This window comes from Polypterus senegalus, unplaced genomic scaffold (assembly GCF_016835505.1).
Source record: "Polypterus senegalus isolate Bchr_013 unplaced genomic scaffold, ASM1683550v1 scaffold_428, whole genome shotgun sequence".
Classification (NCBI taxonomy): Eukaryota; Metazoa; Chordata; class Cladistia; order Polypteriformes; family Polypteridae; genus Polypterus; species Polypterus senegalus.
Genome location: NW_024384911.1, coordinates 238 through 15,211, shown reverse-complemented (window position 1 = coordinate 15,211; position 14,974 = coordinate 238). Strand labels below are relative to the sequence as shown.

Genomic DNA, 14,974 nt, shown 5'->3' with positions numbered 1-14,974 from the left:
GAATGGTTTAACAGGTGGAGGCCACTGACATTTTCCCCTCCTTATCTTTTCTGACTGTTTCTTCACTAGTTTTGTATTTGGCTACAGTCAGTGTCACTACTGGTAGCATGAGGCGATACCTGGACCCTACAGAGGTTGCACAGGTAGTCCAACTTCTCCAGGATGGCACATCAATACGAATCATTGCCAGAAGGTTTGCTGTGTCTCCCTGCACAGTCTCAAGGGCATGGAGGAGATTCTAGGAGACAAGCAGTTACTCTAGGAGAGCTGGAGAGGGCCATAGAAGGTCCATAACCCATCAGCAGGACCAGTATCTGCTCCTTTGGGCAAGGAGGAACAGGATGAGCACTGCCAGAGCCCTACAAAATGACCTCCAGCAGGCCACTGGTGTGAATGTCTCTGACCAAACAACCAGAAAGACTTCATGAGGGTGACCCAAGGGCCCCATGTCCTCTAATGGGCCCTGAGCTCACTGCCCAGCAGCATGCAGCTCGATTGGCATTCGCCATAGAATACCAGAATTGGCAGATGCACCACTGGTGCCCTGTGCTTTTACAGATGAGAGCAGGTTCACCCTGAGCACATGACAGAAGTGAAAGGGTCTGGAGAAGCCATGGAGAACATTATGCTGCCTGTAACATCATTCAGCATGAGCAGTTTGGTGGTGGGTTAATGATTGTCTGGGGAGGCATATCCATGGAGGGTCACACAGACCGCTACAGGCTTGACAAAGGCACCTTGGCTGCCATTAGGTATCAGGATGAAATCCTTGGACCCATTGTCAGACCCTATGCTGGTACAGTGGCTCCTGGTGCATGACAATTCCTGGCCTCATGTGGTGAGAGTATGCAGGCAGTTCCTGGAGGATGAAGGAATTGATACCATTGACTGGCCACCACACTTTCCTGACCTAAATCCAATAGAACACCTCTGGGACATTATGTTTTGGTCCATCCAATGCCACCAGGTTGCACCTCAGACTGTCCAGGAGCTCAGTGATGCCCTGGTCCAGATCTGGGAGGAGATCCCCCACAACACCATCTGTCATCTCATTAGAAGCATGCACCGATGTTGTCAGGCATGTATACAAGAACACAGGGGCCATACAAAGTGCTGCGTACAATTTTGAGTTGCTGCAATTAAATTTTGGCAAAATGGACTAGCCTGCCACATAATTTTTTCACTCTGATCTTTGGGGCGTCTTTGAATTCAGGGCTCTGTAGGTTGATCATTTTCATTTCCATCAAACGATGTGGCATCCTTTCGTTCCTAACACATTACCCAGTCTATATCAGTATAGATATCCAGGAGGATTTCTTTTTCCCATTGAGATCTGATGTGTTTTCAAAGTGTTCCTTTAATTTTTTTGAGCAGTTTAGATCCATCCATCCATCCATCCATTTTCTAACCCGCTGAATCCTGAATAGGGTCACGGGGGTCTGCTGGAGCAAATCCCAGCCAACACATTTTCTAATTTTAGCTCGACTCCTCCTTGTATTTCAGATCATTACTATCTGTTTCCTTCCCTATTACTTACGTATTTGACTATTTAGAGTATAGCGCAGTTCTTTACCTGTCTTGCACTTGTCCTGTGTTTATGTAGATGTTGCACCGCGGTTGCCCCTGTATGCTGCAGTACAGTGTGGGGATTGTTTGACAATAAAGCCACTTGGCTTGATCTTTAAATACAAAACCAAAACACGAGTCAAAATCAAACTGGCACAAGTCCAAAGCCATAAGGGATGGGATTCAGCACAAACTCGGACCAGGACCTGTGCCCTTTAAACCGTTGTGTCGTTAACAAAAGGTCATCACGTCCCTAAAAGGGTTTTTATTTATGGAGACGATCATAAAGAAGCAAACTCTAAACAAATCCAAATCCTATCATGTGATATCATCTACTGTTAAATTCTGCTCCATACTTGTAATATTTCTATTGTGTTTCTATTATGTTGTATTGAGGATTCCTTATGTTCTGTTCTGTGTATTGTATTGTATTGTATTATATCCTATTGTATTGTATTGTATTGACCCCATTCTTTTTTTGACACCCACTGCACGCCCAGCCTACCTGGGCTCTCTCTCTCTTTTTGAACTGCCTTTCCCAAGGTTTCTTCCATTTTTTCCTTGTCTTCTTAGAGCAGGGGTGGGCCGCAGTGGCTGCAGGTTTTTGTTCCAACCCAGTTGCTTAATTAGAAAACAATTCTTGCCAATAATTACATTTCATGGCTTGTTATTGCTTTAACTCTGTTATGTCAAGTCAATCCTAAATCCTAGATTTTTTTTTCCATTCTAAGGATATCATCCAAATACTTTGAAGTGTAAAACGGATGGGAAATTCTCAACCCTTCACTTTTTTCTCTTCTCTTTCCTTCCAATTATTTAATTAAACCAAATAGTGCACGATAAATACACACAGGTGTAAAGGGGAACAAGCAAAGTGGATAACTGCTGGTTTCTTTTGTCATTTGCATCTTATTGCTAATAAGGAGCCATTAAAAAACGAGAATGCGACTGTTTAAGACTTAAATAAGCAATAAGGGTTCAAAATCTTAACGAGCGACACAACTAAAGTGAAGCAGAAGTGTTTCTAGAGCAATAAGTGCTTCTTATTAAGCCATTGGGTTGGAACAAAAACCTGCAGCCACTGCGGCCCTCCAGGAATGACTTTGCCCACCCGTGTCTTAGAGAGTCTGAGCTGTCAAGAGGCAGGGCCTGTCAAAGCCCATTGCGGCACTGCTTGTGTGATTTTGGGCTATACAAAAAATAAATTGTATTGTATTGTATTGTAAACTGGTGGTGGGAATGGCACAAAACAAAGTAAGCTTTTCATCAAAAGGCTGATGTTAAAAATCAAATCCTAGGGTTGGCGATTCTAAATTGGCCCTAGTGTGTACTTGGTGTGTTTGTGTGTGTCCTGCGGTGGGTTGGCACCCTGCCCGGGATTGGTTCCTGCCTTGTGCCCTGTGTTGGCTGGGATTGGCTCCAGCAGACCCCCGTGACCCTGTGTTCGGATTCAGTGGGTTGGAAAATGGATGGATGGAAATCCTAGGGTCCGAGAAACCCCTCAAAATGAATGCAAGAGAGAAATTACGCAAAAAAAAAAAAAAATGAATCAATGCCTCTAATCATCACAGTGTGCCTTGGCGATGGGCTGGCACAGGGTCAGAGAAAGGCAGGCAGGTGGGTGGGTGTCAAAGCAAAACCCCCCCCCTCCCCGTTACCCCCATTGTGTACCACCCTTACTTCATTTTCATTGCCCTTGTTGGGTTTTTTTTTTTTGGCCTTCAGAAGTGACAGCTTCTTCTGAGGGGTGAGAAAAGACAGCAGAAGGTTTGGATTGTGGTGTCTCATACTGGGCAGAGTCACAAGAGCCTGCAAGCATCTTTTAAAATGTTAGCAAATTCTTCTTCTTCTTCTTCTCTGTGTGTGTGTGCACGTGTTTTTCTTTTCTTTTTTATTTTTAAAGACCAAGTCTCTCCTGGTCCAGGGCCAAGAGCGAGATCTCTCTGTCAGACTCGAGATGTGCCGTTTGCCTTTATTTGGAGCTGAACTCCTCTGTTTTTGGACACGGGCCCATAGCTTGAACTCTCTCTTACAACTTACTTGAAACTCGCTGCCACCTTCCAAAGCATTCTCTTCTTCCACGTGGAGCGTCTTCCTTACTGCAACGTTCCAGAGAAGCTGGAGTGGAATTGGATGATAAGGGTTAGGGGGAAAAAAATAGCAGAAGCTACTGGCAAACGGGAGGAGAATGGCAGCCAACTTTCCTTCCCCTGGGAATTGTGTTGTGCCGAGGATTTCTGGAAGCAGGTGCTATTTTGGTCACTAGCTGGCCACCTGTGTTAGCACGTGCAGCCGTTTTACAATTCCTGACCCCTCTGTCCCACCTCACAACCAGTATCCAGACGCAAACCTCCCAACTTAAAGGCAGAACTCATCGTCTTCGACAGAGACAGTAGATCGAGGACACCATTTTTGTTGTGACCCTCTTGTTTCTTTAAGGCAGGGGTGTTGAAGTCGGGGTCTGGAGGGCCGCAGTGGCTGCAGGTTTTCATTCTGACCCTTTTCCTAATCAGAGGCCAGTTTTCGCTGCTAATTCACTTCTTTCCTTTTCATTTTAATAGCCCTGGTTTTAAGGATTCAGTATTCTGAATTGATTCCTTTCTTCATTAAATGGCAGCCAAACAGAAATGAGATGTGAAACGAGCTGACAGATCGGGATGGGATTTCAAACTCCAACCAAGTTCACTTCAACTAATCTCTTAAAGAGAAGCCGATTCTTGTTGTTAATTAAACTCGTTATTTATGTCCATGGCTTACTTATAAGTGAGGAGAGTGTGTCGAGGAGGTGGAAAGAGTACTTTGAGAGGCTGATGCATGAAGAGAACGAGAGAGAGAAGAGGTTGGATGATGTGGAGAAAGTGAATCAGGAAGTGCAACGGATTAGCAAGGAGGAAGTAAGGACAGCTATGAAGAGGATGAAAAATGGAAAGGCTGTTGGTCCAGATGACATACCTATGGAAGCATGGAGGTGTTTAGGAGAGATGACATATTAGGAGAGATGGCAGTGGAGTTTTTAACCAGATTGTTTAATGGAATCTTGGAAAGTGAGAGGATGCCTGAGGAGTGCAGAAGAAGTGTACTGGTGCCAATATTTAAAAATAAGGACGATGTGCAGAACTGTAATATCTACAGGGGATTAAAATTGATGAGCCACAGCATGAAGTTAAGGGAAAGAGTAGTGGAAGCTAGGTTAAGAAGTGAGGTGATGATTAGTGAGCAGCAGTATGGTTTCATGCTAAGAAAGAGCACCACAGATGTGATGTTTGCTCTGAGGGTGTTGATGGAGAAGTTTAGAGAAGGCCAGAAGGAGTTGCATTGCGTCTTTGTGGACCTGGAGAAAGCATATGACAGGGTGCCTCGAGAGGAGCTGTGGTATTGTATGAGGAAGTCGGGAGTGGCACAGAAGTACGTAAGAGTTGTACAGGATATGTACAAGGGAAGTGTGAAAAGTGGTGAGGTCTGCGGCAGGAGTGATGGATGCATTCAAGGTGGAGGTGGGATTACATCAGGGATCAGCTCTGAGCCCTATCTTATTTGCAATGGTGATGAACAGGTTGACAGACGAGATTAGACTGGAGTCCCCGTGGACTATGATGTTTGCTGATGACATTATGATCTGTAGCAATAGTAGGGAGCAGGTTGAGGAGACCCTGGAAAGGTGGAGATATGCTCTAGAGAGGAGAGGACAGAAGGTCAGTAGGAACAAGACAGAATACATGTGTGTAAATGAGAGGGAGGTCAGTGGGATGGTAAGGATGAGGGAGTAGAGTTGATGAAGGTGGATGAGTTTTAATACTTGGGATCAACAGTACAGAGTAATGGGGATTGTGGAAGAGACGTGAAAAAGAGAGTGCAGGCAGGGTGGAATGGGTGGAGAAGAGTGTCAGGAGTAATTTGTGACAGACGGGTATCAGTAAGAGTGAAAGGGAAGGTCAATAAGACGGTAGTGAGACCAGCTATGTTATATGGGTTGGAGATGGTGGCACTGACCAGAAAGCAGGAGACAGAGCTGGAGGTGGCAGAGTTAAAAATGTTAAGGTTTGCACTGGGTGTGACGAGGATGGACAGGATTAGAAATGAGGACATTAGAGGGTCAGCTCAAGTTGGACAGTTGGGAGACAAAGTCAGAGAGGTGAGATTACGTTGGTTTTGGACATATGCAGTGGAGAGATGCTGGGTATATTGGGAGAAGGGTTCCAAGGATAGAGCTGCCAGGGAAGAGCAAAAGAGGAAGGCCTAAGAGAAGGTTTATGGATGTGGTGAGAGAGGACATGCAGGAGACGGGTGTAACAGAACAAGATGCAGAGGACAGAAAGATATAGAAGAAGATGATCCACTGTGGCAACCCCTAACGGGAGCAGCCGAAGAAAGAAGATATTGTGTGATGGGCACAGCTGAGCAGGTCAGGTGGCAGCTTCTTTTGTGTCTCAGTAATGTTTGGGGGTTAATTAAGGAAAAGAGACAACTAAGAGGCCGGAGTAAATTTAATTAAAATGAAGGCAAAAGAAAATAATTAGCAGCCAAAACTGGTCACTAATGAAGAAGATGGTTAGAACACAAACCTGCAGTCATTGCGGCCCTCCAGGACCAGAGATCGACACCCCTGCTTTAAGGGGGTCTGCCATTCCAGACACCTTACTCTCCAGAGGTCACCCTTACTAGTTCGGTTACACTCTTTCTGATTTTTGCACTCTACCTTTTCATTTCACACAATGTCACATACTCACAGCAAGCTCTGTTGAGTTGTATGCCCCCTGAAAGGCGCTATATAGATATGGACAGAATGGCCACGTCTAATGAGTGAAGCTTGTAACCGTAAAGTTACCTCATCGTGAGACCCTGATGAGTCTCTCCGAGAGTCGCATACATAAAGGCAGACCAAGTTCTGCTCTCGTGGACATTTCAAACTCTGTAGGGAATGGCACTGAAGAGTAGCCGTTAATGGAAACTCACCAAATTTCTTGCTTACTTTATGTAAAAACAAATGTCAGTTAAACAATATGAAATCATACAGCACAGCTAATTTCGACTTTGAACCAAAGGTATGCACACACAGTACGTCAACTTTATGTTTCATACATTTTTTGATGATGATGACCACCTCTTGGAGTCCTAAAGAGAGATTCCTGTTCCTTTCTCTGCTGTTGTGATGGACTTGATTCATTGTCATCCCCACTTTATGATGTCCAGTATTACTACTTATCGCCATTTTCTTTACTTCTACTGAATGGACATTTCAGAGCCTTACCGAGGCCATGAAAATGTACCAGACTGACGCTTATGAGACATGTCTGAAGGAAAGCACAAAATGGTTAGAAATGAGGACTATACACTAGCACTGTGGGGGGCTTCTGAACGACAGGCTTGAGTGGACTACCAACACATACATGAACGCTCGGAGGGGTCATCTGGTGAAGGCAGGCCATTCTTTCACTTTTTTTTTTTAAACCAGTGTGTAGTGGCCAGTGCCACCTTCTGTGCATCAGCCTGCTGGGACAATAGCATTAGTGCATGTGATGCCAACAGAACCAACAGGCTGCGTCTGTCCCAAGAGTCAGATTGGACTCACTGGAGAGAGTGGTGGAACAAGGGGTCACTCGGGAAGCTGCTTACTATTGTGGACAATGACTCTCATCCAGTGTATGAGATTTTGGAAAAATAGAAGTGTCTTCAGTAACGTACGGAGACAACAGTGTTGATCCATTCCTACCTTAGCCATCAGGCTCTATAACAAGTTACCCTCAGCCGAGGTGGTCTTGTTCCCCGTCTGCTGAGCAGACTTCTTAATTGACAACGACACCATGTACAATGTGCGTTGCCAATGCCGGACGCCCTGTATAATAAGACTGTGAAACCATACTCTCGCTGTACACTTTACAAATGTGAAACACGGGGAAATCTCCCTGAAGGTTTGGGGCTGCATTTCTGCAACAGAAGTTAGGGGTCCGGTCAGAATTAGTGGAATCTTCATGTTGAGAGATACATGCAGATTTTCTCCCATCCAGGAAGTGACTGATTGAGTCCGACTTCACTTTGCAGCAGGACAATGGCCCAAGCACATGATCAAAGACAAGTTCGTAGTTTTACAGAAATGGTTTGGGCTTCCCAGAGCCCTGATCTTCATATTGTTGAGGGTTTCCAGGAATATCAGGAGAGACAAACTCTGCAGGAGACTTTGGGCGAGTTGTCCAAGACAGTTGGAATGACAGAACTACACTGCAGGCAGTGGACTGAAGAGAATGGGTGCAGTTTTAAAGGAAATGGGAAGCCATTCCAAATATTGTACATTTGTTGATATATAGAAAGTTTCATTTTTGAAAGCATATTTTTTTTTTTTTTTAAAAACAAATGCTCAGTTTTTCAGAGTTTTCCTCCCCCCGTTTTGGATTTCTGCTCTGGAGGTGTGAAGCAGCAGCCCCAACATGTGTGCCACTATACTGCCCGGTATTCAAATAATTAACTCTAAGATTTGTGGTTATTGTAGTAGGGAGTCATAAAGACTGAAAGTTTCACTGCCTTGTGTCCCACATAATCAAAGAACCACCAAACCTTTCGTTTTTCCTCTCACTGCACTCCTCTATGACAGACTACAGCCCACAAAAAGATGCAACAATGCAGATAGTTAGAATGAGGACAGCTACTTTTTTGCTTGCTTAAGCTTCAGTTTTTCCTTATGTAAAGATTTACACTTTGGTCCTCACAAACACGATGGCAGAGGCTGTCATGCTATCCCCAATTTCACAGCTCCCGGAACAGTCCAGGTAAACACAGTCGATAACAGCACAAGCAGCACTTCAGTAAGACCCTCAGAGCAGTTATTAACAAATGCAGTACTTGACATCACCACTTGGGATGCCACAATCCTGGATTATGTTAGAGTGAGGAGGATCTCTGTCTTTGAATGCCATTATCAAAACCCTGGCATCACATGATCAGTGCTGGCCTAACCTGGCATCATTAGGCATAGGTGTGACCAGACATCCCTCCATGCAGGTGGAGGATGGGCAGTGGACATTCATACTGGTGGCTCTGGGGCGCAGGTGACAGTGATGCATACCACATGAAGGTGAATACTTGGTGTAAAACTTGGGTGTGTGGAGGATTACCAGAGAGAGTACCAAAGCTTAGAAATACAGTGCAGGTGGTCAGTCCGAGTTGAGTCGCAGAACATAATTAAAAAATGATTTGTGGTATCAACGTGCAGAGGCAAGAGATTTCCTTTTGTTCTTCAGAATCAGTGTGTGTTTTATCATCTCATTGATAAGCAGAATGTGGTTGATGGCACTGACAGAAAATACCCGAGACTACTTAAGTATCCACGCAGGTGGCACAGTCTACTGTCTTTCTTGCAGTAAGTGGATCATGGGTTCAAGTCCTGGGTCCTCCCTTCATGGAGCACATTGAGTAGTAATAAAAGAGCTATACAAGTGTAAAGAATTATCATTATTATTATTATTATAAGTGAGATGACATAACATGCTGAGAAGGTCAGACTTCTTAGCTACAGCCTGATCAAAATCACATACTTCAGAAATGCATGGCAATGGACATTTCATAGGGAACATTACTCACTAAATACTCCATTAGAAGATTCTTCTGTTGTTCTATCATTTAATATTTTGCTGCCTTTGAGGATGGATGTGTGGTGAGCACCTGAAGAATGAGTCATGTATGCTTGGAGCCTGTAATTTAAGATCAGATCTGAAACTATCTGCGCACTGTCCCAGTCAGTGTGGTGGGGTTTGCCTTATACTTGTACTGTCCTGGTGTATCTGAAAAAAAAAATGCGGGGCCAATCAGGCACTTACAGTAACTACTGCTTCCCAGCTAGATGGTCACTGTCAGGCAAGGAGGCTCAGCCCCACTGCTGATTAGATTAAGAAATTCTCAACTGCAAAGTTGAAGAGCAAAAATGGTTTAAAATTTTAATTTGTATATAAAAATAAGAAACTATTTACAGGAATAATAAATACTGTACCTTTAACAGGCAAATAAGTTACAATACAACATATATCCCTTCATTAAAATAAAGATAAAAAGTAAAAGCTTTTAAGTTACATTGCAGTCTTCAGTAACACAATCCGTCCATTTTGCAGCTCAAGTCTTCCTGCTTGTAGAAGAGTCTCAGAGGTGGGAGGAGAAAACAGGAAGTGTGTAACTAGACCTGTCAGTGGAGATCCCCCACAACTTACAGATGCTCTGGCAGAACAGGATGAAAGGACTGGCTCTAATGATGCAGGGAAAAGAAGTACAAATATAAAAAAGGAAATTAGATATGCATACAAACAAGCTTTCTCAAAAGAGATCCGTTAAACAGTGGCTGATGAGAGGGGCTTTAAGTTTAGGGAGTGGAGAAGCAATGTTTTGGTCAAGTTAATATCATGACATTCATGCAACTACACATGGAGAAGCAGGAGGAATGAGTCATTTAATGTTAGCCAGTGAGGTCACTGTGCAGGAAACGGACTGTCCAGACCTGCCAATAAGCATCATGACAAAGACAAATCAAAAAGGAAGAGATTACCTTGACCCGAGTCTATACAGGAACTCCATCACTGGGCAATCTCTCCGACAGATGCAAACACACTTAATTTGACAAACTTGGATGCCACAGCTGAGGGGCCTCCTTGGTCGAATGTTTCAGATACTGTAGCCAGCATCATGGTCCCAGCGAGAAGATATTATGGCACAAAGAGAGTCAGTTATCTGGACGGTGGCCTTTCAATGGGCAGTTTGTAAGTAGCATTTCTGCTGGGAAGGGCGTCTCCAAATCTCCATTACTTTGCGTGTATTTATATACGCTGCTGCTCATGTTCACAGGAAACCAGCTGTGCACATGAATTCTGGAGGGCTGCAGTGAATCAACATCCCAAAGTAGAAAGGAGTGGTCTTTGAACACAGAAAGAAAAACAGAAACAAACAGACACAGTGGGGCAAGGACTGCAGTCATTTCAAAACTATACAAAATAAGCAGGCAGCTTGGAAAAGACTGATTCTTAAAAAGAAATCACTGGAGCGCTCATTCTTTTTATATACTTTCCAACCAATACGCGCCTTTCTTTTCTTTTTTAAAATACAAATGAATCCCTCTTCATGACTTCTTCTTCAGTAGCAAAAGGTCTCTTACAGAAAATGTCAGGAGAGAAGCAAACTGAAAAACAGTCCAAAACATTTGGTTTTCTTAAAACCGTTTAAAAATGAGGTAGTATCAAAAATGCAAGCAGAAGGTAGCCTAAACAGATGACTCTTCTGGATTGGCATCGGGCAACACATTTCTCTGCTTAATTGACTTTCGAAGTTCTTCATTAAATTCGCCTCGCTCCTCTGTGCCCAAATTCAGACGGATGTAGCCATTACTTCCAGAACCCCGGATGTTGCCAATGCTGAGTCTGCTGGGTGAATGGAGGGCGCCAGTGGGCAGAGGCTGCCCAGGAATGCCATTGCTGGTTGGAGAGGCAGCTGAACCATTAGGACAGAGGGCATGGCCTGGCACAATCTTTAGGGAACCATCTGAATAATAATAGTTCACTGGATCCCAGAACTTGTCTTCAGAGTCAGCCATCTTGCTTGGCACAAAATTGCGAGGCTCTTTGGGGAGGCTGATGGGGTAGACCAAGGTACTTTCCAGCGGCTTCATTTCTGCCCCTTTGCCTAATTGCTCCTTCAATCTGCGTCGAAGATACAAGACTGCCCCAAGCAGAAGAAGGCAGACAGCCCCCAAGGTGATCACCAGCACCCAGACCAAACCCAGATTAAGCTCTTGAGTCCGGGCTTCCATGAAGACTGGTACGCTGGCCACTACTGAGACTTGGTAACGTTCTGCCATAAACTTCACCCCTGCCTCCTCAGAGAAGCAGGAATAGTGACCCGCTTCGCTAGGTCCAACATCCTCAATTACAAGGGAACATAGCTGTCGATCAAAGTGCAAGCCGTTTTTCAACTGCAAACTATGGTCGTTGAAAAGCCATTGGGTCTGTGCCAAATTGGAGACTACCTGGCATGGCAGCACCAGACTTGATCCAGCTACAACTGTGACATTCTTGGGCTTCAGCTTGTCTGCAACAGGTCAGAAAGTATATAGTGAGAACAGATGTTTATGGAACTTGCTGTAACTAGCATCTTTAGGACAAAAGCAAAAAGTCTGTTACATTATTTCATCCTCAAATAATGTGCAATGACTGTCATACCAACTCCCCTCTCATGTGGCCAGCTTGAGGTACCAAAACCATTTGTAACACAGATCATGCCACCAAATCATAAATTATTCCACCACAGATGCTTTAGAACTTGTCTAAATGTTTGAACTGTCCAGAGCAAGTAACAGCCGGACTAGATAAATGTCATTCAGTTATACAATATCTGTCTATAGGGTTTGGGCTGATTAGGACTACTGTTCTTCACAACAGTTACTGGTAGTTCAGTGATGTGAGGAAGTCATGGTAGTTTCCTTCAGTGCCTTTTAGTTGTCTAACTCTAAAATTACTCAAGAAATCCTTTTTAAAAAAAAAAAAAGCCTCAAAAGTTGAAGCATTTCATGACTACTATCTAGTACCAACACATGTGATGCCTGAAAGTGCATGTAATTTCAATAGGGACTTTGTGTCATCTCTCATCACTAAAGGAAGTAAAATCATGCCATAGTCCAGGATCTGGAAAGCAAAACAGTCTAATTTGCTAAAACATCCTTCCTAAATGTGACACGCACAGACAATTCTGGAAAATAAAGCTGCAAATATAGCTGCTAGACTAAGAGGGTGCTACTCAAACTTCTGTCCATTTACCGGTTGTTGTCATTTTCACCACACAGTCTATAAAAAAACATGCTGATTCTATATTGACTATGAATTCTCTTTACAACACTAAAAACAGAATATTAAATAAATTCAAAAGCTGTTCTTTTGACTAAACAGAATGGAGATCCTGCATCAGCTGAAACAGGCCATCTGCTAACAGTTATTCTAATAGTTTTTTCATGGTGTGACCCCTTTTCAAATCTGTAATAAAACACAGCTGTATTGCTGCACTCTGAATCCAGGTCATACTGGCATAAATAATCTCACATTCATTACAAAGGACTGCAGTGAGAAGAAATCTGAAAATACTAACCTGAACTTGGAACAAGACTCTGATGGAACTTTTCTCCCTGTCGTGGATTCTGTAAAATATTCTGATCAAGTGAAAGTGTACTGTGGGGAAATAATAAAAAGAATATTTCAATGTATAGTTTAAATATTGATTAGTTCTTTCTGATTAGCTTCACCAGAGTTTAACTCAATTAATTTTGCAAAATAAAGTATTTTAAGGTTTTATATCAAACAAATTCTGCAGATTGTACAACTGGCAATTTTATACCAGACACCAAGAGTGAGAGAGAGAGAGAAAAAAATAGCTAGAGTCATCTGGTTCCCTTACACCAGGTTGAGGGTGGTACACACTGTGTGTCTTGGGTGCCCCAGAAAGGCAGGAACACCAGAAGAGAGAAGATTAGCATCAGTGCCTGACCATTTCAGTGAGAGCGCAAGACCACGGATGATTGGCAGTGGAGCCAAATACCTCTTGGATAAGGGGCAGCAGCACATGGTCTCAAGCAATGAAAAGAAGGGACTATGGGATATTTTTTAAGTTTGTGCCTAGTGGAAGGCCACTAGTAAACCTCTAGCCTAAAGCCCAACAAATGTTTGGAGTTACTCTGGCTCTGGTGGACTGCTGTAAGGGTGAAACTAACACTGTTGCAATTACAGAAATATGCAAACATTTCTAACATTGATCTTATAGATACATTTGGATAAAAGCATCTGCTACATAATCAATGGAACAAATAATAAGTTAGCATTATTTAAGCTGTGGTCTGTGCACTAGTGAAAGTAGCAAAGCATTAATGCAACATGAATCATGTTACACTCCCCTGTCCATGACGGACATATTCTATATGCAGTCACTAAATTTTGTTTCAAACACCTAACATACTTTATTTATTATAAAAAAGGACAGTGAAATATACAGAAATTGCACATAGAACACTTTAAAAAAACACTATTTTAGAAAAAATATTTATTATGAGGTCACCCAGTCTATGAAACTGCAAATTGCCATCCCTATACTATGCAATTACAGTAAGGCAGTAAACAACTTGTATTATAATTATACATAAGATTTCTCCAGCAGCAGATTTCTTTGTATCAGTTTCCAAATTACATGTTTAGATTTGTGACAGACTGTCATGCCATGTTGTGCTTACCTGAAGTGTCGATCAACCTGCACACACATTCTGCCTTCACGATCCCAGGCACAGTAGGGGTCCCGAGCCAGTGTGCAGTCTTGGAAAGAGCTGTATTTACTGCAGTCGGCCAGAGGCAGCTGGATCACACCTGAACGGGAGCCTATATACAGAACTTTCTATTATTTAAAAAAAAAAAAAAAAAAAGGAGAAATATTTAGTCTATTTAGGAAGGTTAAGTCACAAACAATTCCAGAACAAAACACTTAGATACAGCAAAAATGCTCAGTAGGGTGTTGAATTCCAAGAATGATCAGCAGCCATCCAGCTTTTAGCCTGCAGAGTCTCACCTCAGTGTGGGAGATCTTCAGGCTCTCTACAGGCTGGATTGTTTCAAAAAGTTGCAATTCCTCTATGATGTGCACTTCCGATTTCACAATTACAGCCTTGTACAGCCAACCTTCCGCTGAGAAAAGAAAAAATGTAGAAGGGAAAAAATGCTTAGATGCCATTAGATTGATTTTTCAAGAGAAACTGCAACCAGTGCACTATATTACCTGTGCCAATAAACAGCACCTCATATGATCCCCGGGAAACAGTGTTCACTCGGTCGACTGCAATCTGTGTGAAGTTGACATTCTTCTTCACCAGCAAGGGTTGCTCGCTCACCTGGTCATCCATTAGAGGATGCTTCTTGGCGAAGTTCAGTGTAATGTCAGGAAGCTGGAGAGAGCTGTTGAAACCATTTTCTTGGTGCCATTTGGTGATGCACTGGATAAGAAGATAATACTGATGTAGTAAAACAGTACAGTTTTGAAATACTACTATGATGTGGTTTATATTCTAAAGTTGCACAATATCGCCTGACCTTCTAGTACAGGGTTTGTTCACTTTAAGGAATAGTCTATGAGCACAACAAGCACTTATGTCATATATACAACTTTCTTTTTTTTTTTTTAAATAACATTTGAAGTCTATACATCTTAGTTTTGCAGAATCCGTTATAGTACAAGCTCATTATGCAATTATGGAAAGACCTTGTAGGATAGCGGTTAATGCTGCAACTTCACAGATCCAGAAAGAGATTAATTGATGACTTTAAATTGTTTTTTGTTTAAATGTGGAAGTTTTGTTGTAAGTGAAGACATGTCCCACCCTGTGATGGATCAAGTGCCCTAGACTGGTTGTTGC

General features: G+C 42.9%; 1 protein-coding gene across 1 annotated transcript; it reads right to left on the bottom strand.

Moving 5' to 3' along the window:
• Window positions 1-10,621: 10,621 nt before the first annotated feature.
• LOC120522149 (semaphorin-4C-like) lies at window positions 10,622-14,761 on the bottom strand. The gene is made up of 5 exons (XM_039743286.1): window positions 14,341-14,761; window positions 14,134-14,249; window positions 13,805-13,962; window positions 12,673-12,752; window positions 10,622-11,622 (listed from the first exon to the last, which is right to left on the bottom strand). The coding sequence occupies exons 1-5, from the start codon at window positions 14,462-14,464 to the stop codon at window positions 10,799-10,801; spliced, it is 1,302 nt and encodes a 433-aa protein (XP_039599220.1). The 5' UTR covers window positions 14,465-14,761; the 3' UTR covers window positions 10,622-10,798.
• Window positions 14,762-14,974: the final 213 nt, after the last annotated feature.

What these genes read in the sequence shown, in the direction of transcription:
- LOC120522149 (XM_039743286.1), bottom strand. Translation starts at nt 14,464, where the DNA reads ATGGATGACCAGGTGAGCGAGCAACCCTTGCTGGTGAAGAAGAATGTC. An exon ending in GGTGCTGTTTATTGGCACAG is followed by an intron (nt 14,250 to 14,340) that starts GTAATATAGTGC and finishes TTCTTTTCTCAG; the next exon opens with CGGAAGGTTGGCTGTACAAG. An exon ending in TGAAGATCTCCCACACTGAG is followed by an intron (nt 13,963 to 14,133) that starts GTGAGACTCTGC and finishes TTTAAATAATAG; the next exon opens with AAAGTTCTGTATATAGGCTC.